Source organism: Oncorhynchus tshawytscha, linkage group LG12, assembly GCF_018296145.1.
Source record: "Oncorhynchus tshawytscha isolate Ot180627B linkage group LG12, Otsh_v2.0, whole genome shotgun sequence".
Lineage (NCBI taxonomy): Eukaryota > Metazoa > Chordata > Actinopteri > Salmoniformes > Salmonidae > Oncorhynchus > Oncorhynchus tshawytscha.
This window is the reverse complement of record NC_056440.1, coordinates 46,581-72,814: the sequence shown is the minus strand read 5'-3', so window position 1 is coordinate 72,814 and position 26,234 is coordinate 46,581. Positions and strand designations below refer to the sequence as shown.

Below are 26,234 nucleotides of genomic sequence, written 5' to 3'. Positions count from 1 at the left end.
CTTCTGGCTGTGCCGGGTGGAGATTATAACAGAACATGACCAAGATGTTCAAATGTTCATAAATGACCAGCATGGTCGAATAATAATAAGGCAGAACAGTTGAAACTGGAGCAGCAGCACAGTCAGGTGGACTGGGGACAGCAAGGAGAGTACCTGCATAATTGCGCACCCAGCTCACTCGGGTGCTTCGCTATATCACATTTGACATTGTCCGTAAGCTTGAGTTAATTTTCACACAAAAAATCATACTATGATGGAAAGACCTGTGTTGTCCTTGTTAATGCAGAAAGAAAAGAGCTCCAACCACTTAATCATAGCCTCAATTTTGTCCCGCACATTGAATATAGTTGCGGAGAGTCCCTGTAATCCTAGATTCAGATCATTCAGGCAATAAAAAACATCACCCAGATAGGCCAGTCATGTGAGAAACTCGTCAACATTCAAGCTGTCAGACAAGTGAAAGTTATGGTCAGTGTAAACTTTAAGCTCATCTCTCAATTTAAAAAAAATGTCAATACTTTGCCCCTTAATTTTATAAAAGCATTACATGGTCGCTACCCATATCATTGCGTAATGCATAGAATACATGAGAGTTCAGGGGCCTTGCTTTAACAAAGTTAACCATTTCCACTGTAGTGTCCAAAACATATTTCAAGCTGTCAGGCATTCCCTTAGCAGCAAGACCCTCTCGGTGGATACTGCAGTGTACCCAAGTGGTGTAGGGAGCAACTGCTTGCACGCGCAGTACCACTCTCCCTGTCATGGCTTTTGCGCCATCAGTACAGTCCTTGTTTGCAGAAGAGGATTTCTTCCTTAATTGAATCCCATACACGTAATGGACATATACCAGGAGCTAAGCCAGGCCCGCCACGTCTGTTGACTCATCCAGCTGTAACGCATATAATTCACTGGCTTGTATGCGAAGCAGTAATTATTTCAAAACATCTCCTGCCATGTCACTGATGTGTCATGAAACATTGATTGATGAAGAAATTGTCGGTGTAGTTTTTTTGGGCCTTTTCCCCCAGCATTGTCCCAGCCATAACCACAGGAGCAGAAATAATGAAGTCCTCCACAATATTAACGGTATCTGTTGCTTTTATACATGTCAGACTACTTGAAAGTTGTCATTATTCTCTCAAAAGGCCCCCGTGGTTTATTTTTCAAATGGTCATGTTTAATTTCTAAATGTCTGTGTGAGAGTGAAGGTTTCCCGTGAGAGAGTAACAGTTGTGATTCGATGTTAATTATTTGACTAGGCTACCTATATTTGACATTGTGTTATTTAGCTGAATAGTAGATGGTTTAATTTTATTTTTGGCAGTGAAATGAGGCTACTTAGGCGAGGAAAAAAACTCACCAATGTATCACCCTGTTGGGAAATATAAAGCTACTGTTTGAAAATGTGAAGATTAATTTTTATCAAATTATTATTATATAAATGACACTAATTGGAGTAATCACCTTTGAGTGTGGACTGTGTTAATATTCATACTGGATGGACTGGTTACCTTATGCTACACTCCACACTTTCTATCCATGAGTGATGGAGAACGTATAGCCCTAGGCGATGCTCTTGGTTCATTGATTGTGCAGGGCAGCTTACAGAGTTAGCCTAGAATTATAGTGTATTTGATTTTGAATAGCCAAGTAATAGGGAATTTTTTTAAATATTTTTTTCAGACAGAATGTCTCAGCACCATGCGTTTCTATCTCCTCCTCTCTCTCCTTTATTCCTTTCTAGAGCGTGCAGAGGGGCTGTTTAGTTTAGTGAAATATGTTCAGTCCCCTAACATATTTCACTAGGTTTCCCAAATGAAGCACTGGGTAGCTGCAGGAAAAGGGTTGGAGAGCCCATGGCATACAGAGTTTGGCGGAATATCACCTGTCATGCAGCGAGAGCATGCTCCTCAAACAGTGGTTGACGTGTGGAGTGAAATAAGTGTTCTTATATTTATTTCTCAGCTGCTCATATTAAGCACATTCTCCACTATAATTCCGAAGTAGCCTAATCTGTATCATTGAAAAACGAACCGGCGGGAAAGCAAGGGGAATCCATTCGCTATTCGCATGCACACCGATTATATGTATTTTCCCCCTACCCATGTTCCTGCTCTTTTGATAAAGGGCCCTTCTAAATCTTAATTATTATTTTTTTTTTTACATATTCGTAATGACAAGATTAAATTGAGAATAGTCTGATGGGTGAAAATATGATCACTTGATGAAGAGAACAGCTGTGCAGCCTGAGGCAAGGACAGAGCGCAAGCTTTTTTTGCAACTTTCCTAAGTCATCAATAGCCTACAGTATATTCACATCATGCAGCCCATATCTTTTGATTTCTAAGTCATAAGGTTAGCATAGATCTGCATATAACTCTCATGAATGTTTGAATGTAATTTCTCCCTAAACTCAAACTCCCCTTTCCTTGATTCTGTTTCCTATTTAGATAATCCCTCAGGACAACGAGACCAGGTCGACCCTGATGTATAAATACATCATCCATGAAGACTCTGTCCCCGTCAACAACAACAACGTCATTCAGGAGGACACCTACGAATGGGCCCTGAAGAGCTGGTCGCAGTGTTCTAGACCCTGTTCTGGAGGTAGGATCTAAAGCTAGTCTCACTGTACTAGACCCTGTGTTGGAGGTAAAATTCTTGAGCTGGTCTCAGTGTTGTGTGTGAGTGGGTCTCTCAAAAAGCAAGATCTAGTTCAGGTTTAGCAATCCCCATTGTATAATCTTTAGCAGTCCCCATTGTATAATCCTTCTTGGTTCCAGGTTGAGCCCTTTTGTGTTTAATGTAGAACACACTCTGGAAATGGTTCTACAATGAACCCAACATGTTTTACCTGGAACCAACACGGTTCTACCTGGAACCAAAAAGCATTCATCAAAAAATAACCCTTTTAGCTTCTAGATAGCACCTTTTTGTTCTAATAGTTCAGTGGTATTCCTACATCTTCCTCTCCGTTTCCTCGCCTAGGGTTCCAGTACACTAAGTATGGCTGCAGGAAAAAAGGTGACAGCAAGATGGTCCACCGGGGATACTGTGATGTCAGCAAGAAGCCAAAACCCATCAGGAGAATGTGTAACCTACAGGACTGTACACAGCCACAGTGAGTATAGCCACCAGCACACCACAACGCTAAAACAGGTTTTACACAATACTAGTAGATAAAAACACCTTCAGGTTTCAGACTTAGTAGATGAAAACACCTTCAGGTTTCAGACTTAATAGATGAAAACAACCAGGTTTTACACATGACTTAGTAGATAAAAACAACCAGGTTTTACACATGATTTAGTAGATTATGCATGTAATGCTTTTATAAAGGTGCATTTTTATGGAATTCACGCACTGCATATGTATGCCAATTAGGCTCTACATCCATTATAAAGCAGATTAATATGCTTAATTTTAATGTGAGTCTGGAAGGAGAGTTTACAGTCTAAACAGAAACCTAGGCATTTGTAGTTGTCCACATATTCTAAGTCAGAACCTTCCAGAGTAGTGATGCTGGACTGGCGGGCAGGTGCAGGCAGCGATCAGTTGAAGAGCATGCATTTAGTTTTACTTGCATTTTAAGAGCAGTTGGAGACCACGGAAGGAGAGTTGTATGGCAATGAAGCTCGTCTGGAGGTTAGTTAACACAGTGTCCAAAGAAGGGCCTGAAGTATACAGAACGGTGTCGTCTGCGTAGAGGTGGATCAGGGAATCACCAGCAGCAAGAGCGACATCATTGATGTATACAAAGAAGAGAGTCGGTCCTAGAATTGAACCCTGTGGCACCCCCATAGAGACCGCAAGAGGTCCGGACAACAGGCCCTCCGATTAGACACACTGAACTCTATCAGAGGAGTTGTTGGTGAACCAGGCGAGGCAATCATTTGAGAAACCTAGGCTGTTGAGTCTGCCGATCAGAATGTGGTAAAGCCTTGGCCAGGTCGATGAATACGGCTGCACAGTAATGTCTCTTATCGATGGCGGTTATGATATCGTTTAGGACCTTGACTGTGGCTGAGGTGCACCCATGACCAGCTCTGAAACCAGATTGCATAGCGGAGAAGGTACAATGGGATTCGAAATGGTCGGTAAATCTGTTTGTTAACTTGGCTTTCGAAGACCTTAGAAAGGCAGGGTAGGATAGATATAGGTCTGTAGCAGTTTGGGTCTAGAGTGTCTCCCCCTTAGAAGATGGGGATGACCGCAGCAGCATTCAATCTTTGGGAATCTCAGATAATACGAAAGAGAGGTTGAACAGGCTAGTGATAGGGGTTGCAACAATTTCGGCAGGTAATTTTAAAAAGAGAGGGTCCAGATTGTCTAGCCCTGCTGATTTGTAGGGGTCCAGATTTTGCAGCTCTTTCAGAACCAGCTATATGGATTTGGGTGAAGGAGAAATGGGGGAGGCTTGGGCGAGTTGCTGTGGGGAGTGGAGGGCTGGCTATTTAACTAGGCAAGTCAGTTAAGAACAAATTCTTATTTTCAATGACGGCCTAGGAACAGTGGGTTAACTGCCTGTTCAGAGGCAGAACGACAGATTTGTACCTTGTCAGCTCGGGGGTTTGAACTTGCAACCTTCCAGTTACTAGTCCAACACTCTAACCACTAGGCTACCTGCTGCCCAGCCTTAGAAAAATCCTTATTGAAATTCTCAATTATAGTGGATTTATCGGTGGTGACAGTGTTTCCTAGCCTCAGTGCAGTTGGTAGCTGGGAGGAGGTGCTCTTATTCTCCATGGACTTTACAGTGTCCCAGAACTTTTTTGAGTTTGTGCTACAGGATGCAAATTTCTGCTTGAAAAAGCTAGCCTTAGCTTTCCTAGGTCCTCTCCTAGTGTATCTCTATGGTTCCTCTCCTATTCACTATATGGTTCCTCTCCTCGTGTGTCTCTGTGGTTCCTCGTGTGTCTCTGTGGTTCCTCGTGTGGGTCCTCGCTTCGTGTGGGTCCTCGCCTCGTGTGTCTCTGTGGGTCCTCTCCTATTCGCTCTTTGGGTCCTCTCCTATTCGCTCTTTGGGTCCTCTCCTAGTGTAACTATATAGGTGTCACTTTATTATTGAAATGGTTCCTCTATGGCTTCTATCCTGTTCTAACTATGTTTGTTATTATCTCTCCAGATGGATCTCAGAGGACTGGGAGCACTGCACTAAGACTTGTGGCAGTTTGGGTTTCCATATCCGGACGGTTCGCTGTGTCCAGTTCCTCAATGAGGGGGCCAACCGCTCAGTCCACAGCAAGTACTGCAGTGGGGAGAAACCAGAGAGCAGACGGCCCTGTAACAGACTGCCCTGTCCTGCACACTGGAGGCCTGGGGCCTGGTCAGAGGTATTGAGTTATAGTTATGCCTGGTCAAAGGTAATGAGACAGTTATATCTGGTCAGAGGTATTTACATACAGTTCTGCCTGGTCAAAAGTAATGACAACCTGGTGGGAGTTAATGAGTTATATTTATAACTGGTCAGATGTAATGACGTATATTTATACCTGTTTAGAGGTAACGAGTTATAGTTCTATCTGATCAGAGGTAATGAGATCTAATCATATCTCTTCAGATGTAAAGACATAGTTATGCCTTGTTAGAAGTAATGAGTTATAGTTATACCTGGACAGAGGTAATGACATCAGCTGGTCAGAGGTAATGCGATATAGTTGAATTTGAAACTCTCGACCTGCTCCACTACAGCCCCCTCAGCCCTCCTTTTCCTGTAGTCCACAATCATCTCCTTTGTCTTGATCACGTTGAGGGAGAGGTTGTTGTCCTGGCACCACACTGCCAGGTCTCTGACCTCCTCCCTATAGGCTGTTTCATCATTGTCGGTGATCAGGCCTACCACCATTGTGTTGTCAGCAAACGTAATAATGGTGTTGGAGTCATGCTTGGCCACATAGTCATGGGTGAACAGGGAGTACAGGAGGGGACTAAGCACGCACCCCTGAGGGGCCCCAGTGTTGAGGTTCAGCGTGGCAGATGTGTTGTTGCCTACCCTTACCACCTGGGGGTGGCCCGTCAGGAAGTCCAGGATTCTGTTGCAGGGGGAGTGTGTGTTTAGTCCCAGGGTCCTTAGCTTAGTGACGAGCCTTCTGGGCACTATGATGTTGAATGCTGAGTCGTAGTCAATGAACAGCATTCTCACATAGGTGTTTCTTTTGTCCAGGTGGTAAAGGGCAGTGTGGGGTGCGATTGAGATTGCATCATCTGTGGATTTGTTGGGGTGGTATGCAAATTGGAGTGGGTCTAGGGTTTCCAGGGTAATAGTGTTGATTTGAGCCAATTTTATCTGGTCAGAGGTAATGAAATATAGTTAATCCTGGTCAGAGGTAATGTCTGAGCTTGATAAGCTGAGCTTCACTGTTCATGTAGAGAACTTGATAAGCAAGCTCAAGCTGAAAATACGTTTTTATAACCGGCATAAGGCTTGTTTTTCTTTTGAGGCCAGGAAGGAGCTGGTACGATGTACATTACTGGCGGTTTTAGATTTTAGTGATTATGTATGTATGTATGTATGTATGTATGTATGTATGTATGTATGTATGCCTCAACCACTACCCTGAGAGCACTTGATTCACTGTATCATGCAGCCCTCGGGTTTATTACACATCAAAAATGTCTTTGATCTCTAGCAGCGCTGTTGGCTGGTCACCATTATTTATATGTCTACTTTGCACATTCTTCCACTGCAAATCTACCATTCCAGTGTTTTACTTGCTATATTGTATTTACTTCGCCACCATGGTCTTTTTTGCCTTTACCTCCCTTATCTCACCTCATTTGCTCACATCTTATATACTTGTTTCTACTGTATTATTGACTATGTTTGTTTTACTCCATGTGTAACTCTGTGGTTTTGTCGAACTGCTTTACTTTATCTTGGCAGAGGTTGCAATTGTAAATGAGAACTTGTTCTCAACTTGCCTATCTGGTTAAATAAATGTGCACATTTTTTTTGTTTTTGCGTAGGCTTCAATACCGGAATACACTGATTTATTAGGCCATATTGGGTAAAATGCCTTTTACGGTCCCATTCTCATTTGCTTCTAACATAACCAAAAATTAGAACAGGTCATGGTAGAAATAGTTTTAGTCACTTAGCTCCGTGGTCCTGGAATTCTATCCTGATCATTTTAACATTTGATGATCTAGTTTTGTTGGTGGAGTTTAAACACTTGATCGATGTATATATCATAGAAGAGTGTAATTGTTTTTAGGCCAGCTGTTTTTAGTCGACTTTCGTGTTTTTAACGTAAAATGTTTTTTTTGTACTGTATGTTTGTTTATAGTTTTGCTTAATGTTGTGTTCGTGTATGTAAGTTGTTTTGTCTGAAACGTTGTTCCCCCTGCTGCTATTGGACCAGGTCTCTCTTGGAAAAGAGATGTTATCTCAATGAGAAAAACCTGTATAAATAAAGGTAAAATAATAAAACTATTATAAAGCCCTTTTTACATCAGAAGATGTCACAAAGTGCTATACAGAAACCCAGCCTAAAACCCAAAACAGCAAGCAATGCAGATGTAGACATGTCCAGCACACTCATTATCTCAGCCAATCATGGCTAGCAGGAAACCTGCTCCTCTTATTCTCTGTCCCCAACGCTCTAGGCGACCAGTTTTGATAGCCTTTAGCCGCACCCTCATACTACTCCTTCTCTGTTCCGCGGGTGATGTGGAGGTAAACCCAGGCCCTGCATGTCCCCAGGCACCCTCATTTGTTGACTTCTGTGATTGAAAAAGCCTTGGTTTCATGCATGTCAACATCAGAAGCCTCCTCCCTAAGTTTGTTTTACTCACTGCGCTAGCACACTCTGCTAACCCTGATGTCCTTGCTGTGTCTGAATCCTGGCTCAGGAAGGCCACCAAAAATTCAGAGATTTCCATACCCAACTATAACATCTTCCATCAAGATAGAACTGCCAAAGGGGGAGGAGTTGCAGTCTACTGCAGAGATAGCCTGCAAAGTAATGTCATACTTTCCAGGTCCATACCCAAACAGTTCGAACTACTAATTTTGAAAATTACTCTCTCCAGAAATAAGTCTCTCACTGTTGCCGCCTGCTACCGACCCCCCTCAGCTCCCAGCTGTGCCCTGGACACCATTTGTGAATTGATCGCCCCCATCTAGCCTCAGAGTTTGTTCTGTTAGGTGACCTAAACTGGGATATGCTTAACACCCCGCCAGTCCTACAATCTAAGCTAGATGCCCTCAATCTCACACAAATCATCAAGGAACCCACCAGGTACAACCCTAACTCTGTAAACAAGGGCACCCTCATAGACGTCATCCTGACCAACTGGCCCTCCAAATACACCTCCGCTGTCTTCAACCAGGATCTCAGCGATCACTGCCTCATTGCCTGTATCCGCTACGGAGCCGCAATCAAACGACCACCCCTCATCACTGTCAAACGCTCCCTAAAACACTTCTGTGAGCAGGCCTTTCTAATCGACCTGGCCCGGGTATCCTGGAAGGACATTGACCTCATCCCGTCAGTTGAGGATGCCTGGTCATTCTTTAAAAGTAACTTCCTCACCATTTTAGATAAGCATGCTCCGTTCAAAAAATGCAGAACTAAGAACAGATACAGTCCTTGGTTCACCCCAGACCTGACTGCCCTCGACCAGCACAAAACATCCTGTGGCGGACTGCAATAGCATCGAATAGTCCCCGGGATATGCAACTGTTCAGGGAAGTCCGGAACCAATACACGCAGTCAGTCAGGAAAGCTAAGGCCAGCTTCTTCAGGCAGAAGTTTGCATCCTGTAGCTCCAACTCCAAAAAGTTCTGGGACACTGTGAAGTCCATGGAGAACAAGAGCACCTCCTCCCAGCTGCCCACTGCACTGAGGCTAGGTAACACGGTCACCACCGATTAAATCCATGATTATCGAAAACTTCAATAAGCATTTCTCAACGGCTGGCCATGCCTTCCGCCTGGCTACTCCAACCTCGGCCAACAGCTCTGCCCCCGGCAGCTCCTCGCCCAAGCCTCTCCAGGTTCTCCTTTACCCAAATCCAGATAGCAGATGTTCTGAAAGAGCTCCAAAACCTGGACCCGTACAAATCAGCTGGGCTTGACAATCTGGACCCCTATTTCTGAAACTTTCCGCCGCCATTGTCGCAACCCCTATTACCAGCCTGTTCAACCTCTTTCATATCGTCTGAGATCCCCAAGGATTGAAAGCTGCCGCAGTCATCCCCCTCTTCAAAGGGGAGACACCCTGGACCCAAACTGTTACAGACCTATATCCATCCTGCCCTGCCTATCTAAGGTCTTCGAAAGCCAAGTCAACAAACAGGTCACTGACCATCTCGAATCCCACCGTACCTTCTCCGCTGTGCAATCTGGTTTCCGAGCCGGTCACGGGTGCACCTCAGCCACGCTCAAGGTACTAAACGATATCATAACCGCCATCGATAAAAGACAGTACTGTGCAGCTGTCTTCATTGACCTTGCCAAGGCTTTCGACTCTGTCAATCACCATATTCTTATCGGCAGACTCAGTAGCCTCGGTTTTTCGGATGACTGCCTTGCCTGGTTCACCAATTACTTTGCAGACAGAGTTCAGTGTGTCAAATCGGAGGGCATGCTGTCCGGTCCTCTGGCAGTCTCTATGGGGGTGCCACAGGGTTCAATTCTCGGGCCGACTCTTTTCTCTGTATATATCAATGATGTTGCTCTTACTGCGGGCGATTCCCTGATCCACCTCTACGCAGACGACACCATTCTATATACTTTCGGCCCGTCATTGGACACTGTGCTATCTAACCTCCAAACAAGCTTCAATGCCATACAACACTCCTTCCGTGGCCTCCAACTGCTCTTAAACGCTAGTAAAACCAAATGCATGCTTTTCAACCGATCGCTGCCTGCACCCGCATGCCCGACTAGCATCACCACCCTGGATGGTTCCGACCTTGAATATGTGGACATCTATAAGTACCTAGGTGTCTGGCTAGACTGCAAACTCTCCTTCCAGACTCATATCAAACATCTCCAATCGAAAATATATCAAGAGTCGGCTTTCTATTCCGCAACAAAGCCTCCTTCACTCACGCCGCCAAGCTTACCCTAGTAAAACTGACTATCCTTCCGATCCTCGACTTCGGCGATGTCATCTACAAAATGGCTTCCAACATTCAGTCTGCATCCAGTTTGCTGAGTAATCACAGTGCCATCCGTTTTGTCACTAAAGCACCTTATACCACCCACCACTGCGACCTGTATGCTCTGGTCGGCTGGCCCTCGTTACATATTCGTCGCCAGACCCACTGGCTCCAGGTCATCTACAAGTCCATGCTAGGTAAAGCTCCGCCTTATCTCAGTTCACTGGTCACGATGGCAACACCCATCCGTAGCACGCGCTCCAGCAGGTGTATCTCACTGATCATCCCTAAAGCCAACACCTCATTTGGCCGCCTTTCGTTCCAGTACTCTGCTGCCTGTGACTGGAACGAATTGCAAAAATCGCTGAAGTTGGAGACTTTTATCTCCTCACCAACTTCAAACATCAGCTATCTGAGCAGCTAACCGATCGCTGCTGCTGCTGTACATAGTCTATTGGTAAATAGCCCACCCATTTTCACCTACCTCATCCCCATACTGTTTTTATTTATTTACTTGCTCTTTTGCACACCAATATCTCTACCTGTACATGACCATCTGATCATTTATCACTCCAGTGTTAATCTGCAAAATTGTAATTATTCGCCTACCTCCTCATGCCTTTTGCACACATTGTATATAGACTCCCCCTTTGTTTTCTACTGTGTTATTGACTTGTTAATTGTTTATTCCATGTGTAACTCTGTGTTGTCTGCTCACACTGCTATGCTTTATCTTGGCCAGGTCGCAGTTGCAAATGAGAACTTGTTCTCAACTGGCCTACCTGGTTAAATAAAGGTGAAATAAAAATAAATAAAAAAGGAAGGTTGCTGACTTTCTGTGGCTGAACCAACTAGGCTCATTTAACTATTTTATTTGTATTTACAGATGGCAGTCATTTGTTATTAAGGCACATGAATGTTTACTTGTTCTAGAAGGCATTTCTTCCTAAAAACATATTTTGATTAAAAAAATATATGTCCAAATGCCTCTCCTGTGAAGTATGGACATGCGACAAACATCTTGCTTCCAGAAACCGGTCACAAATAGTCATTGAACCCTCCACATCCATGGAGGAACAGTAGGATTTAAGCCAGTAGTGTAGCCAGAGGAGGACTAAAGCGTTACGTTCCTGACCTATTCTTGGTTCTTGTAGAACTAAGAACAGATATAGCCCTTGGTTCACTCCAGACCTGGCTGCCCTCGACCAGCACAAAAACATCCTGTGGCGGACTGCAATAGCATCGAATAGTCCCTGCGATATGCAACTGTTCAGGGAAGTCAGGAACTAATACATGCAGTCAGTCAGGAAAGCCAAGGCCAGCTTCTTCAGGCAGAAATTTGCATCCTGTAGCTCTAACTCCAAAAAGTTCTGGGACACTGTAAAGTCCATGGAGAACAAGAGCACCTCCCAGCTGCCCACTGCACTGAGGCTAGGTAACATGGTCACCACCAATAAATCCATGATTATCAAACTTCAACAAGCATTTCTCAACGGCTGGCCATGCCTTCCTCCTGGCTACTCCAACCTCGGCCAACAGCTCTGCAGCTACTCGCCCAAGCCTCTCCAGGTTCTCCTTTACCCAAATCCAGATAGCAGATGTTCTGAAAGAGCTGCAAAACCTGGACCCGTACAAATCAGCTGGGCTTGACAATCTGGACCCCTATTTCTGAAACTATCCGCCGCCATTGTCGCAACCCCTATTACCAGCCTGTTCAACCTCTCTTTCATATCATCTGAGATCCCCAAGGATTGAAAGCTGCCGCAGTCATCCCCCTCTTCAAAGGGGGAGACACCCTGGACCCAAACTGTTACAGACTTATATCTATCCTGCCCTGCCTATCTAAGGTCTTTGAAAGCCAAGTCAACAAACAGGTCACTGACCATCTCGAATCCCACCGTAACTTCTCCGCTGTGCAATCTGGTTTCCGAGCCGGTCACGGGTGCACCTCAGCCACGCTCAAGGTACTAAACAATATCATAACCGCCATCGATAAAAGACAGTACTGTGCAGCCGTCTTCATCGACCTGGCCAAGACTCTGTCAATCACTATATTCTTATCGACAGACTCAGTAGCCTCGGTTTTTCTAATGGCTTGCCTGGTTCACCAACTACTTTGCAGACAGAGTTCAGTGTGTCAAATCGGAGGGCATGTTGTCTGGTCCTCTGGCAGTCTCTATGGGGAGCCACAGGGTTCAATTCTCGGGCCGACTCTTTTCTCTGTATATATCAATGATGTTGCTCTTGCTGCAGGCGATTCCCTGATCCACCTCTACGCAGACGACACCATTCTGTATACTTCCAGCCCTTCCTTGGACACTGTGCTATCTAATCTCCAAACGAGCTTCAACGCCATACAACACTCCTTCCGTGGCCTCCAACTGCTCTTAAATGCTAGTAAAACCAAATGCATGCTTTTCAACCGTTCGCTGCCTACACCCGCACGCCCGACTAGCATCACCACCCTGGATGGTTCCGACCTTGAATATGTGGACATCTATAAGTACCTAGGTGTCTGGCTAGACTGTAAACTCTCCTTCCAGACTCATATCAAACATCTCCAATCGAAAATCAAATCAAGAGTCGGCTTTCTATTCCGCAACAAAGCCTCCTTCACTCACGCCGCCAAACTTACCCCAAAACGGACTATCCTTCCGATCCTCGACTTCGGCGATGTCATCTACAAAATAGCTTCCAATACTCTACTCAGCAAACTGGATGCAGTTTATCACAGTGCCATCCGTTTTGTCACTAAAGCACCTTATACCACCCACCACTGCGACCTGTATGCTCTAGTCGGCTGGCCCTCGCTACATATTCGTCGCCAGACCCACTGGCTCCAGGTAATCTACAAGTCCATGCTAGGTAAAGCTCCACCTTATCTCAGTTCACTGGTCACGATGGTAACACCCACCCGTAGCACGCGCTCCAGCAGGTGTATCCCACTGATCATCCCTAAAGCCAACACCTCATTTGGCCGCCTTTCGTTCCAATTCTCTGCTGCACCACTCCCTAGCATTCTTCTTGCCAATGTCCAGTCTCTTGACAACAAGGTTGATGAAATCCGATCAAGGGTAGCATTCCAGAGGGACATCAGAGACTGTAACGTTCTCTGCTTCACAGAAACATGGCTAACTGGAGAGACGCTATCCGAAGCGGTGCAGCCAGCGGGTTTCTCCACGCATCGCGCCGACAGAAACAAACATCTTTCTGGTAAGAAGAGGGGCGGGGGCGTATGCCTTATGACTAACGTGACATGGTGTGATGAAAGAAACATACAGGAACTCAAATCCTTCTGTTCACCTGATTTAGAATTCCTCACAATCAAATGTAGACCGCATTATCTACCAAGAGAATTCTCTTCGATTATAATCACAGCCGTATATATCCCCCCCCAAGCAGACACATCGATGGCTCTGAACGGACTTTATTTAACTCTGCAAACTGGAAAGATTTATCCGGAGGCTGCATTCATTGTAGCTGGGGATTTTAACAAGGCTAATCTGAAAACAAGACTCCCTAAATTTTATCAGCATATCGATTGCGCAACCAGGGGTGGAAAGACCCTGGATCATTGTTACTCTAACTTCCGCGACGCATATAAGGCCCTGCCCCGCCCCCCTTTCGGAAAAGCTGACCACGACTCCATTTTGTTGATCCCTGCCTACAGACAGAAACTAAAACAAGAGGCTCCCACGCTGAGGTCTGTCCAACGCTGGTCCGACCAAGCTGACTCCACACTCCAAGACTGCTTCCATCACGTGGACTGGGAGATGTTTCGTATTGCGTCAGACAACAACATTGACGAATACGCTGATTCGGTGGGCAAGTTCATTAGAACATGCGTTGAAGATGTCGTTCCCATAGCAACGATTAAAACATTCCCTAACCAGAAACTGTGGATTGATGGCAGCATTCGTGTGAAACTGAAGGCGCGAACCACTGCTTTTAATCAGGGCAAGGTGTCTGGTAACATGACTGAATACAAACAGTGCAGCTATTCCCTCCGCAAGGCTATCAAACAAGCTAAGCGCCAGTACAGAGACAAAGTAGAATCTCAATTCAACGGCTCAGACACGAGGCATGTGGCAGGGTCTACAGTCAATCACGGACTACAGGAAGAAACCCAGCCCAGTCACGGACCAGGATGTCTTGCTCCCAGGCAGACTAAATAACTTTTTTGCCCGCTTTGAGGACAATACAGTGCCACTGACACGGCCTGCAACGAAAACATGCGGTCTCTCCTTCACTGCAGCCGAAGTGAGTAAGACATTTAAACGTGTTAACCCTCGCAAGGCTGCAGGCCCAGACGGCATCCCCAGCCGCGCCCTCAGAGCATGCGCAGACCAGCTGGCCGGTGTGTTTACGGACATATTCAATCAATCCCTATACCAGTCTGCTGTTCCCACATGCTTCAAGAGGGCCACCATTGTTCCTGTTCCCAAGAAAGCTAAGGTAACTGAGCTAAACGACTACCGCCCGTAGCACTCACATCCGTCATCATGAAGTGCTTTGAGAGACTAGTCAAGGACCATATCACCTCCACCCTACCTGACACCCTAGACCCACTCCAATTTGCTCACCGCCCAAATAGGTCCACAGACGATGCAATCTCAACCACACTGCACACTGCCCTAACCCATCTGGACAAGAGGAATACCTATGTGAGAATGCTGTTCATCGACTACAGCTCGGCATTCAACACCATAGTACCCTCCAAGCTCGTCATCAAGCTCGAGACCCTGGGTCTCGACCCCGCCCTGTGCAACTGGGTACTGGACTTCCTGACGGGCCGCCCCAGGTGGTGAGGGTAGGCAACAACATCTCCTCCCCGCTGATCCTCAACACTGGGGCCCCACAAGGGTGCGTTCTGAGCCCTCTCCTGTACTCCCTGTTCACCCACGACTGCGTGGCCACGCACGCCTCCAACTCAATCATCAAGTTTGCGGACGACACAACAGTGGTAGGCTTGATTACCAACAACGACGAGACGGCCTACAGGGAGGAGGTGAGGGCCCTCGGAGTGTGGTGTCAGGAAAATAACCTCACACTCAACGTCCACAAAACTAAGGAGATGATTGTGGACTTCAGGAAACAGCAGAGGGAACACCCCCCTATCCACATCGATGGAACAGTAGTGGAGAAGGTAGCAAGTTAAGTTCCCCGGCATACACATTACAGACAAACTGAATTGGTCCACTCACACAGACAGCATCGTGAGGAAGGCGCAGCAGCGCCTCTTCAACCTCAGGAGGCTGAAGAAATTCGGCTTATCACCAAAAGCACTCACAAACTTCTACAGATGCACAATCGAGAGCATCCTGGCGGGCTGTATCACCGCCTGGTATGGGAACTGCACCGCCCTCAACCGTAAGGCTCTCCAGAGGATAGTGAGGTCTGCACAACGCATCACCGGGGGCAAACTACCTGCCCTCCAGGACACCTACACCACCCGATGCTACAGGAAGGCCATAAAGATCATCAAGGACATCAACCACCCGAGCCACTGCCTGTTCACCCCGCTGTCATCCAGAAGGCGAGGTCAGTACAGGTGCATCAAAGCTGGGACCGAGAGACTGAAAAACAGCTTCTATCTCAAGGCCATCAGACTGTTAAACAGCCACCACTAACATTGAGTGGCTACTGCCAACACACTGTCAATGACACTGACTCTACTCCAGCCACTTTAATAATGGGAATTGATGGGAAATGATGTAAATATATCACTAGCCACTTTAAACAATGCTACCTTATATAATGTTACTTACCCTACATTATTCATCTCATATGCATACGTTGATACTGTACTCTATATCATCGACTGCATCCTTATGTAATACATGTATCACTAGCCACTTTAACTATGCCACTTGGTTTACATACTCATCTCATATGTATATACTGTACTCGATATCATCTACTGTATCTTGCCTATGCTGCTCTACCATCACTCATTCATATATCCTTATGTACATATTCTTTATCCCCTTACACTGTGTATAAGTCAGTTTTTTGGAATTGTTAGTTAGATTACTTGTTCGTTATTACTGCATTGTCGGAACTAGAAGCACAAGCATTTCGCTACACTCGCATTAACATCTGCTAACCATGTGTATGTGACAAATAAAATTTGATTTGATTTGCCTGTGACTGGAACGAATTGCAAAAATCACTGAAGTTGGAGACTTATCTCTCTCACCAACTTCAAACATCAGCTAACCAATCGCTGCAGCTGTACATAGTCTATCGGTAAATAGCCCACCCAATTTACCTACCTCACCCCCATACTGTTAATATTTATTTACTTTTCTGCTCTTTTTCACACCAGTATCTCTACCTGTACATGACCATCTGATCATTTATCACTCCAGTGTTAATCTGCAAAATTGTAATTATTTGCCTACCTCATGCCTTTTGCACACAATGTAAATAGACTCTTTTTTTTCCTACGGTATTATTGACTTGTTAATTGTTTACTCCATGTGTAACTCTGTTGTCTGTTCACACTGCTATGCTTTCTCTTGGCCAGGTCACAGTTGTAAATGAGAACTTGTTCTCAACTAGCCTACCTGGTTAAATAAAGGTGAAATAAAAAAAATAAGAGGCCAGGAAATGAGAACACACATTTATTTGATTTATTTTACCTTTATTTAACCAGGTAGGCAAGTTGAGAACAAGTTCTCATTTACAATTGCGACCTGGCCAAGCTAAAGCAAAGCAGTTCGACAGATACAACGACACAGAGTTACACATGGAGTAAAACAAACATACAGTCAATAATACAGTATAAACAAGTCTATATACAATGTGAGCAAATGAGGTGAGAAGGGAGGTAAAGGCAAAAAAAGGCCATGGTGGCAAAGTAAATACAATATAGCAAGTAAAACACTGGAATGGTAGTTTTGGAATGGAAGAACGTGCAAAGTAGAAATAAAAATAATGGGGTGCAAAATAAATAAATTGAAATTAAATACAGTTGGGAAAGAGGTAGTTGTTTGGGCTAAATTATAGGAGGGCTATGTACAGGTGCAGTAATCTGTGAGCTGCTCTGACAGTTGGTGCTTAAAGCTAGTGAGGGAGATAAGTGTTTCCAGTTTCAGAGATTTTTGTAGTTCGTTCCAGTCATTGGCAGCAGAGAACTGGAAGGAGAGACGGCCAAAGAAAGAATTGGTTTTGGGGGTGACTAGAGATATACCTGCTGGAGTGTGTGCTACAGGTGGGAGATGCTATGGTGACCAGCGAGCTGAGATAAGGGGGGACTTTACCTAGCAGGGTCTTGTAGATGACATGGAGCCAGTGGGTTTGGCGACGAGTATGAAGCGAGGGCCAGCCAACGAGAGCGTACAGGTCGCAATGGTGGGTAGTATATGGGGCTTTGGTGACAAAACGGATTGCACTGTGATAGACTGCATCCAATTTGTTGAGTAGGGTATTGGAGGCTATTTTGTAAATGACATTGCCAAAGTCGAGGATTGGTAGGGTTAGGGTTTCCTGTCTCCTTCAGCCTGCCTATGAGCACTATGAAGTCATCTTTTAATTGCTCCGATTTATGAAGATTGATGTAGTTTGTAATTACATGAATGACTACTGTGCGAGCATTCGGGAGCTCCCTATAACAACCACTACATCCCTAACTATGGAGGTCCCTATAACAACCACGACATCCCTAACTATGGAGGTCCCTATAACAACCACGACATCCCTAACTATGGAGCTCCCTATAACAACCACGACATCCCTAACTATGGAGCTCCCTATAACAACCACGATATCCCTAACTATGGAGCTCTCTACAAAAACCACGACATCCCTAACTATGGAGCTCCCTAAAAAGCGCTGTATCGCCACTCCAAATGTTCTGCTAGTTGTTAGTGACAGGGTTTCAACTTCAATTTAGCTATTGAGGTATCAAGGGATACTTAGTTATGACTGGGGTCTAGTCAGAGGTATTGAGGGATACTTAGTGAGGACTGGGGCAGAGGTTTCGTATGTAGGGCCTGAGGCTTGATGTGTTGAGTGTTAGGTGTTTTGCTGTAGTTATTGTGTGACTGATAACTACAGTCAGTGCTGTGTCTGGATTGCAGTGTGACTGATAACTATGGCATTTATGTGTTGTGTTTCAGTGCTCAGTGACATGTGGTGAGGGGGTGGAGAGGCGCTTAGTGACGTGTCGTATTGGAGATCAGTGTAATGGAGAAAGACCTGAGGCCCACAGATCCTGCAAACCAGGACCCTGTCATGGTGAGATACAACCCCAACTCTAACCTTAACATTAACCCTGACTATCAATTACATTTTGTATTTGTTGGTGTGTTTAAATGTTTTATAATTATTGTAGCCATCACCAGCCTAGTCTTTAAACCTTTCCTTTTTGAAGGACTTGTCTGGAACTATTCTAACTCTAACCAACCCCAGGGTTTGAATCCTAACCCCTTAGAACCCCATACCTAACCCTAACCACCCCCAAAGCCTGAATCCTAACCCTAACAACTCCTGAGACCCGAGTTCTAACCCGAACCCCTCTGGCCTCCATACCTAACCCTAACCACCCCCAATGCCTGAATCAAAACCCAAACCCCCATAAATAATCCTAATCACTCCTGAAACCTGAGTCCTAACGCTAACCCCTCAGAGGGGGGGGGGATTGCTAAGCTGACATATGGAATTGTTTTAAAATGGTCATACTATGGATCATTTAGATATTTGGTTAAAATATTTACTAAATAAAACTAGAGAAAATATATATAATATTTTTTTTATTATGTAAGGAAATCCGTCAATTGAAATAAATAAATTAGGCCCTAATCTATGATTTTTTTACATGATTGGGCAGGGGCACAGTCATAGGTGAGCCAGGACCAGCAAACCAGAATTAGTTTTTCCCCACAAAAAGCTTTATTACAGACAGAAATACTCCTTGGTTTCATCAGCTGTCCAGGTGGCTGGTCTCAGGTGATCCCGCAGGTGAAGAAGACTGATGTGGAGTTCCTGGGCTGCCGTGGTTAAATGCGGTTGTGAGGCCAGATGAAACAAATTTGTGCAAAACATTTGTGAGAATTAAGCTTTTTATGCATATGGAACATTTCTGTGTCTGGTCTTTTATTTCAGCTCATTAATCATGGAACGAACACTTTACATGTTGCGTTTTATATTTTTGTTCAGTAAAACTTAGATTGACGTGCCAGGGAGTTGAACAGCTAGGGAGGGATGTTAGTTGAATAGCTAGGGAGGGATGTTAGTTGAATGCTAGGGAGGGATGTTAGTTGAATGCTAGGGAGGGATGTTAGTTGAATAGCTAGGGAGGGATGTTGTTAGTTGAATATATAGGGAGAGAGGGAGGTGAATAGCTACCATAGGGAGAGAGGGAGGTGAATAGCTACCGGAGGGAGGGAGGGAGGTGAATAGCTACCGGAGGGAGGGAGGGAGGAGGTGAATAGCTACCGGAGGGAGGGAGGGAGGGAGGGAGGTGAATAGCTACCGGAGGGAGGGAGGGAGGGAGGTGAATAGCTACCGGAGGGAGGGAGGGAGGGAGGGGGGAGGTGAATAGCTACCGGAGGGAGGGAGGGAGGGGGAGGTGAATAGCTACCGGAGGGAGGGAGGGGAGGGAGGTGAATAGCTACCGGAGGGAGGGAGGGAGGGAGGTGAATAGCTACCGGAGGGAGGGAGGGAGGTGAATAGCTACCGGAGGGAGGTGAATAGCTACCGGAGGGAGTTGAATAGCTACCGGAGGGAGTTGAATAGCTACCGGAGGGAGGTGAATAGCTACCGGAGGGAGGAAGATGAATAGCTACGGGAGGGAGGGAGGTGAATAGCTACGGGAGGGAGAGAGCTGAATAACTAGGGAGGGAGGGAGCTGAATACCTAGGGAGGGAGGGAGCTGAATACCTAGGGAGGGAGGGAGGGAGCTGAATACCTAGGGAGGGGAGCTGAATACCTAGGGAGGAGCTGAATACCTAGGGAGGGAGGGAGGGAGATGAATACCTAGGGAGGGAGGGAGGGAGTTGAATACCTAGGGAGGAGGGAGGGAGTTGAATACCTAGGGAGGGAGGGAGGGAGTTGAATACCTAGGGAGGGAGGGAGGGAGCTGAATAACTAGGGAGGGAGGGAGCTGAATAACTAGGGAGGGAGGGAGCTGAATAACTAGGGAGGGAGGGAGCTGAATAACTAGGGAGGGAGGGAGGGAGTTGAATACCTAGGGAGGGAGGGAGGGAGTTGAATACCTAGGGAGGGAGGGAGGGAGTTGAATACCTAGGGAGGGAGGGAGGGAGTTGAATACCTAGGGAGGGAGGGAGGGAGTTGAATACCTAGGGGAGGGAGCTGAATACCTAGGGAGGGAGGGAGGGAGCTGAATACCTAGGGAGGGAGGGAGTTGAATAACTAGGGAGGGAGGGAGCTGAATAACTAGGGAGGGAGGGAGCTGAATAACTAGGGAGGGAGGGAGCTGAATAACTAGGAGAGGGAGGGAGCTGAATAACTAGGGAGGGAGGGAGCTGAATACCGAGGGAGGGAGGGAGGGAGATGAATAACTAGGGAGGGAGCTGAATAACTAGGGAGGAGGGAGCTGAATACCTAGGGAGGGAGGGAGATGAATACCTAGGGAGGGAGGGAGGGAGCTGAATACCTAGGGAGGGGAGTTGAATAACTAGGGAGGGAGGGAGCTGAATAACTAGGGAGGGAGGGAGCTGAATAACTAGGGAGGGAGGGAGCTGAATAACTAGGGAGGGAGGGAGCTGAATACCGAGGGAGGGAGGGAGGGAGATGAATAACTAGGGAGGGATTTGAATAACTAGGGAGGGAGGGAGGGAGATGAATACCTAGGGAGGAAGGGAGGGAGGGAGATGAATACCTAGGGAGGGGAGCTGAATAACTAGGGAGGGAGGGAGCTGAATAACTAGGGAGGGAGGGAGCTGAATACCTAGGGAGGGAGGGAGGGAGTTGAATACCTAGGGAGGGAGGGAGGGAGTTGAATACCTAGGGAGGGAGGGAGGGAGCTGAATAACTAGGGAGGGAGGGAGCTGAATAACTAGGGAGGGAGGGAGCTGAATAACTAGGGAGGGAGGGAGCTGAATACCTAGGGAGGGAGGGAGATGAATACCTAGGGAGGGAGGGAGGGAGCTGAATACCTAGGGAGGGAGCTGAATAACTAGGGAGGGAGGGAGCTGAATAACTAGGGAGGGAGGGAGATGAATACCGAGGGAGGGAGGGAGATGAATAACTAGGGAGGGAGGGAGGGAGATGAATAACTAGGGAGGGAGGGAGGGAGATGAATAACTAGGGAGGGAGGGAGGGAGATGAATACCGAGGGAGGGAGATGAATACCTAGGGAGGGAGGGAGGGAGTTGAATAACTAGGGAGGGAGGGAGGGAGCTGAATAACTAGGGAGGGAGGGAGCTGAATACCGAGGGAGGGAGGGAGGGAGATGAATAACTAGGGAGGGATTTGAATAACTAGGGAGGGAGGGAGGGAGATGAATACCTAGGGAGGAAGGGAGGGAGGGAGATGAATAGCTACCGGAGGAGGGAGGAAGATGAATAGCTACCGGAGGGAGGAAGATGAATAACTACGGGAGGGAGGGAGGTGAATAACTAGGTGAATAGGGAGGGAGCTGAATAACTACCGGAGGGAGGGAGGGAGCTGAATAGCTACCGGAGGGAGGAAGATGAATAACTAGGGAGGGAGGGAGGAAGATGAATAGCTACGGGAGGGAGGGAGGTGAATAGCTAGGGGAGGTGAATAGCTATGGGAGGGAGGGAGGGGGAGCTGAATACCTAGGGAGGGAGGGAGCTGAATACCTAGGGAGGGAGGGAGCTGAATACCTAGGGAGGGAGGGAGGGAGCTGAATACCTAGGGAGGAGGGAGCTGAATACCTAGGGAGGGAGGGAGCTGAATACCTAGGGAGGGAGGGAGCTGAATAACTAGGGAGGGAGGGAGCTGAATACCTAGGGAGGGAGGGAGCTGAATACCTAGGGAGGGAGGAGCTGAATACCTAGGGAGGGAGGGAGCTGAATACCTAGGGAGGGAGGGAGCTGAATACCTAGGGAGGGAGGGAGATGAATACCTAGGGAGGGAGGGAGATGAATACCTAGGGAGGGAGGGAGTTGAATACCTAGGGAGGGAGGGAGGGAGGAGTGAATACCTAGGGAGGGAGGGAGGGAGTTGAATAATAACTAGGGAGGGAGGGAGGGAGCTGAATAACTAGGGAGGGAGGGAGGGAGTTGAATACCTAGGGAGGGAGGGAGGGAGTTGAATAACTAGGGAGGGAGGGAGGGAGTTGAATAACTAGGGAGGGAGGGAGGGAGCTGAATAACTAGGGAGGGGGAGCTGAATAACTAGGGAGGGAGGGAGCTGAATACCTAGGAAGGGAGATGAATACCTAGGGAGGAAGGGAGATGAATACCTAGGGAGGGAGGGAGCTGAATACCTAGGGAGGGAGGGAGGGAGCTGAATACCTAGGGAGGGGGAGAGGGAGCTGAATAACTAGGGAGGGAGGGAGTTGAATAACTAGGGAGGGAGGGAGCTGAATAACTAGGGAGGGAGGGAGCTGAATAACTAGGGAGGGAGGGAGCTGAATAACTAGGGAGGGAGGGAGCTGAATAACTAGGGAGGGAGGGAGCTGAATAACTAGGAGGGAGGGAGATGAATACCTAGGGAGGGAGGGAGATGAATACCGAGGGAGGGAGGGAGATGAATACCGAGGGAGGGAGGGAGATGAATAACTAGGGAGGGAGGGAGGGAGATGAATAACTAGGGAGGGAGGGAGGGAGATGAATAACTAGGGAGGGATTTGAATAACTAGGGAGGGAGGGAGGGAGATGAATACCTAGGGAGGGAGGGAGATGAATACCTAGGGAGGGAGGGAGGAGTTGAATAACTAGGGAGGGAGGGAGGAGCTGAATAACTAGGGAGGGAGGGAGCTGAATAACTAGGGAGGGAGGGAGATGAATAACTAGGGAGGGAGGGAGGGAGATGAATACCTAGGGAGGAGGGAGGGAGGGAGATGAATACCTAGGGAGGGAGGGAGCTGAATACCTAGGGAGGGAGGGAGTTGAATAACTAGGGAGGGAGGGAGCTGAATAACTAGGGAGGGAGGGAGCTGAATAACTAGGGAGGGAGGGAGCTGAATAACTAGGGAGGGAGGGAGGGAGATGAATAACCGAGGGAGGGAGGGAGGGAGATGAATAACTAGGGAGGGAGGGAGGGAGATGAATAACTAGGGAGGGAGGGAGGGAGATGAATAACTAGGAGGGAGGGAGGGAGATGAATAACTAGGGAGGGAGGGAGGGAGATGAATAACTAGGGAGGGAGGGAGGAGATGAATAACTAGGGGGAGGGATTTGAATAACTAGGGAGGGAGGGAGGGAGCTGAATAACTAGGGAGGGAGGAGCTGAATACCTAGGGAGGGAGGGAGGGAGGGAGATGAATAACTAGGGAGGGATTTGAATAACTAGGGAGGGAGGGAGGGAGATGAATACCTAGGGAGGAAGGAGGGAGGAGATGAATACCTAGGGAGGGAGGGAGTTGAATAACTAGGGGAGGGAGGGAGGAGCTGAATAACTAGGGAGGGAGGGAGCTGAATACCTAGGGAGGGAGGGAGGGAAATGAATACCTAGGGAGGGAGGGAGCTGAATACCTAGGGAGGAGGGAGCTTGAATAAATAGGGAGGGAGGAGCTGAATAACTAGGGAGGGAGGGAGCTGAATAACTAGGGAGGGAGGGAGCTGAATACCTAGGGAGGGAGGGAGGGATGAATACCTAGGGAGGGAGGGAGCTGAATACCTAGGGAGGGAGGAATAAATAGGGGGGAGGGAGCTGAATAACTAGGGAGGGAGGGAGCTGAATAACTAGGGAGGGAGGGAGCTGAATAACTAGGGAGGGAGGGAGGAGGGAGATGAATAACTAGGGAGGGATTTGAATAACTAGGGAGGGAGGGAGGAGATGAATACCTAGGGAGGGAGGGAGGGAGCTGAATAACTAGGGGAGGGAGCTGAATAACTAGGGAGGGAGGGAGCTGAATAACTAGGGAGGGAGGGAGCTGAATAACTAGGGAGGGAGGGAGCTGAATAACTAGGGAGGAGGGAGGGAGATGAATACCTAGGGAGGGAGGGAGGGAGATGAATAACTAGGGAGGGAGGGAGGAATAACTAGGGAGGGAGGGAGGGAGCTGAATAACTAGGGAGGGAGGGAGGGAGATGAATAACTAGGGGGAGGGAGGGAGATGAATAACTAGGGAGGGAGGGAGGGAGATGAATAACTAGGGAGGGAGGGAATAACTAGGGAGGGAGCTGAATAACTAGGGAGGGAGGGAGCTGAATAACTAGGGAGGGAGGGAGGGAGTGAATAACTAGGGAGGGAGGGAGGGAGCTGAATAACTAGGGAGGGAGGGAGCTGAATAACTAGGGAGGGAGGGAGCTGAATACCTAGGAGGGAGATGAATACCTAGGGAGGGAGGGAGCTGAATACCTAGGGAGGGAGGGAGGGAGCTGAATACCTAGGGGGAGGGAGTTGAATAACTAGGAGGGAGGGAGGGAGGGAGCTGAATAACTAGGGAGGGAGGGAATGAATAACTAGGGAGGGAGGGAGCTGAATAACTAGGGAGGGAGGGAGCTGAATAACTAGGGGGAGGGAGGGAGCTGAATAACTAGGGAGGGAGGGAGATGAATACCTAGGGAGGGAGGGAGATGAATACTAGGGAGGGAGGGAGATGAATAACTAGGGAGGGAGGGAGGGAGATGAATAACTAGGGAGGGAGGGAGGGAGATGAATAACTAGGGGAGGGATTTGAATAACTAGGGAGGGAGGGAGGGAGCTGAATAACTAGGGAGGGAGGGAGCTGAATAACTAGGGAGGGAGGGAGGAGGGAGATGAATACCTAGGGAGGAGGGAGGGAGGGAGATGAATACCTAGGGAGGGAGGGAGTTGAATACCTAGGGAGGGAGGAGGGAGCTGAATAACTAGGGAGGGAGGGAGCTGAATACCTAGGGAGGGAGGGAGGGAGATGAATAACTAGGGAGGGAGGAGATGAATACCTAGGGAGGGAGTTGAATAAATAGGGAGGAGGGAGCTGAATAACTAGGGAGGGAGGGAGCTGAATAACTAGGGAGGGAGGGAGCTGAATACCTAGGGAGGGAGGGAGGGAGATGAATACCTAGGGAGGGAGGGAGCTGAATACCTAGGAGGAGGGAGTTGAATAAATAGGGAGGGAGGGAGCTGAATAACTAGGGAGGGAGGGAGCTGAATAACTAGGGAGGGAGGGAGCTGAATACTAGGGAGGAGATGAATAACTAGGAGGGATTTGAATAACTAGGAGGGAGGGAGGGAGATGAATACCTAGGGAGGAGGGAGGGAGCTGAATACCTAGGGAGGGAGCTGAATAACTAGGGAGGGAGGGAGCTGAATAACTAGGGAGGGAGGGAGCTGAATAACTAGGGAGGGAGGGAGCTGAATAACTAGGGAGGGAGGGAGGAGCTGAATAACTAGGGAGGAGGGAGGGAGATGAATAACTAGGGAGGGAGGGAGGGAGATGAATAACTAGGGAGGGAGGGAGGGAGATGAATAACTAGGGAGGGAGGGAGGGAGATGAATAACTAGGGAGGGAGGGAGCTTGAATAACTAGGGAGGGAGGGAGCTGAATAACTAGGGAGGGAGGGAGCTGAATACCGAGGGAGGGAGGGAGGGAGATGAATAACTAGGGGGAGGGATTTGAATAACTAGGGAGGAGGGAGATGAATACCTAGGGAGGAAGGGAGGGAGGGAGATGAATACCTAGGGAGGGAGGGAGTTGAATACCTAGGGAGGGAGGGAGGGAGCTGAATAACTAGGGAGGGAGGGAGCTGAATAACTAGGGAGGGAGGGAGCTGAATAACTAGGGAGGAGGGAGCTGAATACCTAGGGAGGGAGGGAGGGAGATGAATACCTAGGGAGGGAGGAGCTGAATACCTAGGGAGGGAGTTGAATAACTAGGGAGGGAGGGAGTTGAATAACTAGGAGGGAGGGAGCTGAATAACTAGGGAGGGAGGGAGCTGAATAACTAGGGAGGGAGGGAGCTGAATAACTAGGGAGGGAGGGAGGAGATGAATACCTAGGGAGGGAGGGAGGGAGCTGAATACCTAGGGAGGGAGTTGAATAAC

The 26,234-nt window shown here is 47.6% G+C and overlaps 1 protein-coding gene across 1 annotated transcript in view; it reads left to right on the top strand.

Annotated features, from left to right (window-relative positions):
• The window catches only part of adamts3 (ADAM metallopeptidase with thrombospondin type 1 motif, 3), a 146,390-nt gene extending 127,312 nt beyond the window's left edge, over positions 1 to 19,078 (top strand). Inside the window, exons 19-23 of the mRNA XM_042331164.1 lie at positions 2,451 to 2,607; positions 2,989 to 3,121; positions 5,126 to 5,333; positions 18,231 to 18,348; positions 19,038 to 19,078. Of these exons, the coding sequence (XP_042187098.1) occupies positions 2,451 to 2,607; positions 2,989 to 3,121; positions 5,126 to 5,333; positions 18,231 to 18,348; positions 19,038 to 19,063 (642 nt within the window). The 3' untranslated portion in view covers positions 19,064 to 19,078. The remainder of the gene's footprint in view (positions 1 to 2,450; positions 2,608 to 2,988; positions 3,122 to 5,125; positions 5,334 to 18,230; positions 18,349 to 19,037) is intronic.
• The last annotated feature ends 7,156 nt before the right edge of the window (positions 19,079 to 26,234 follow it).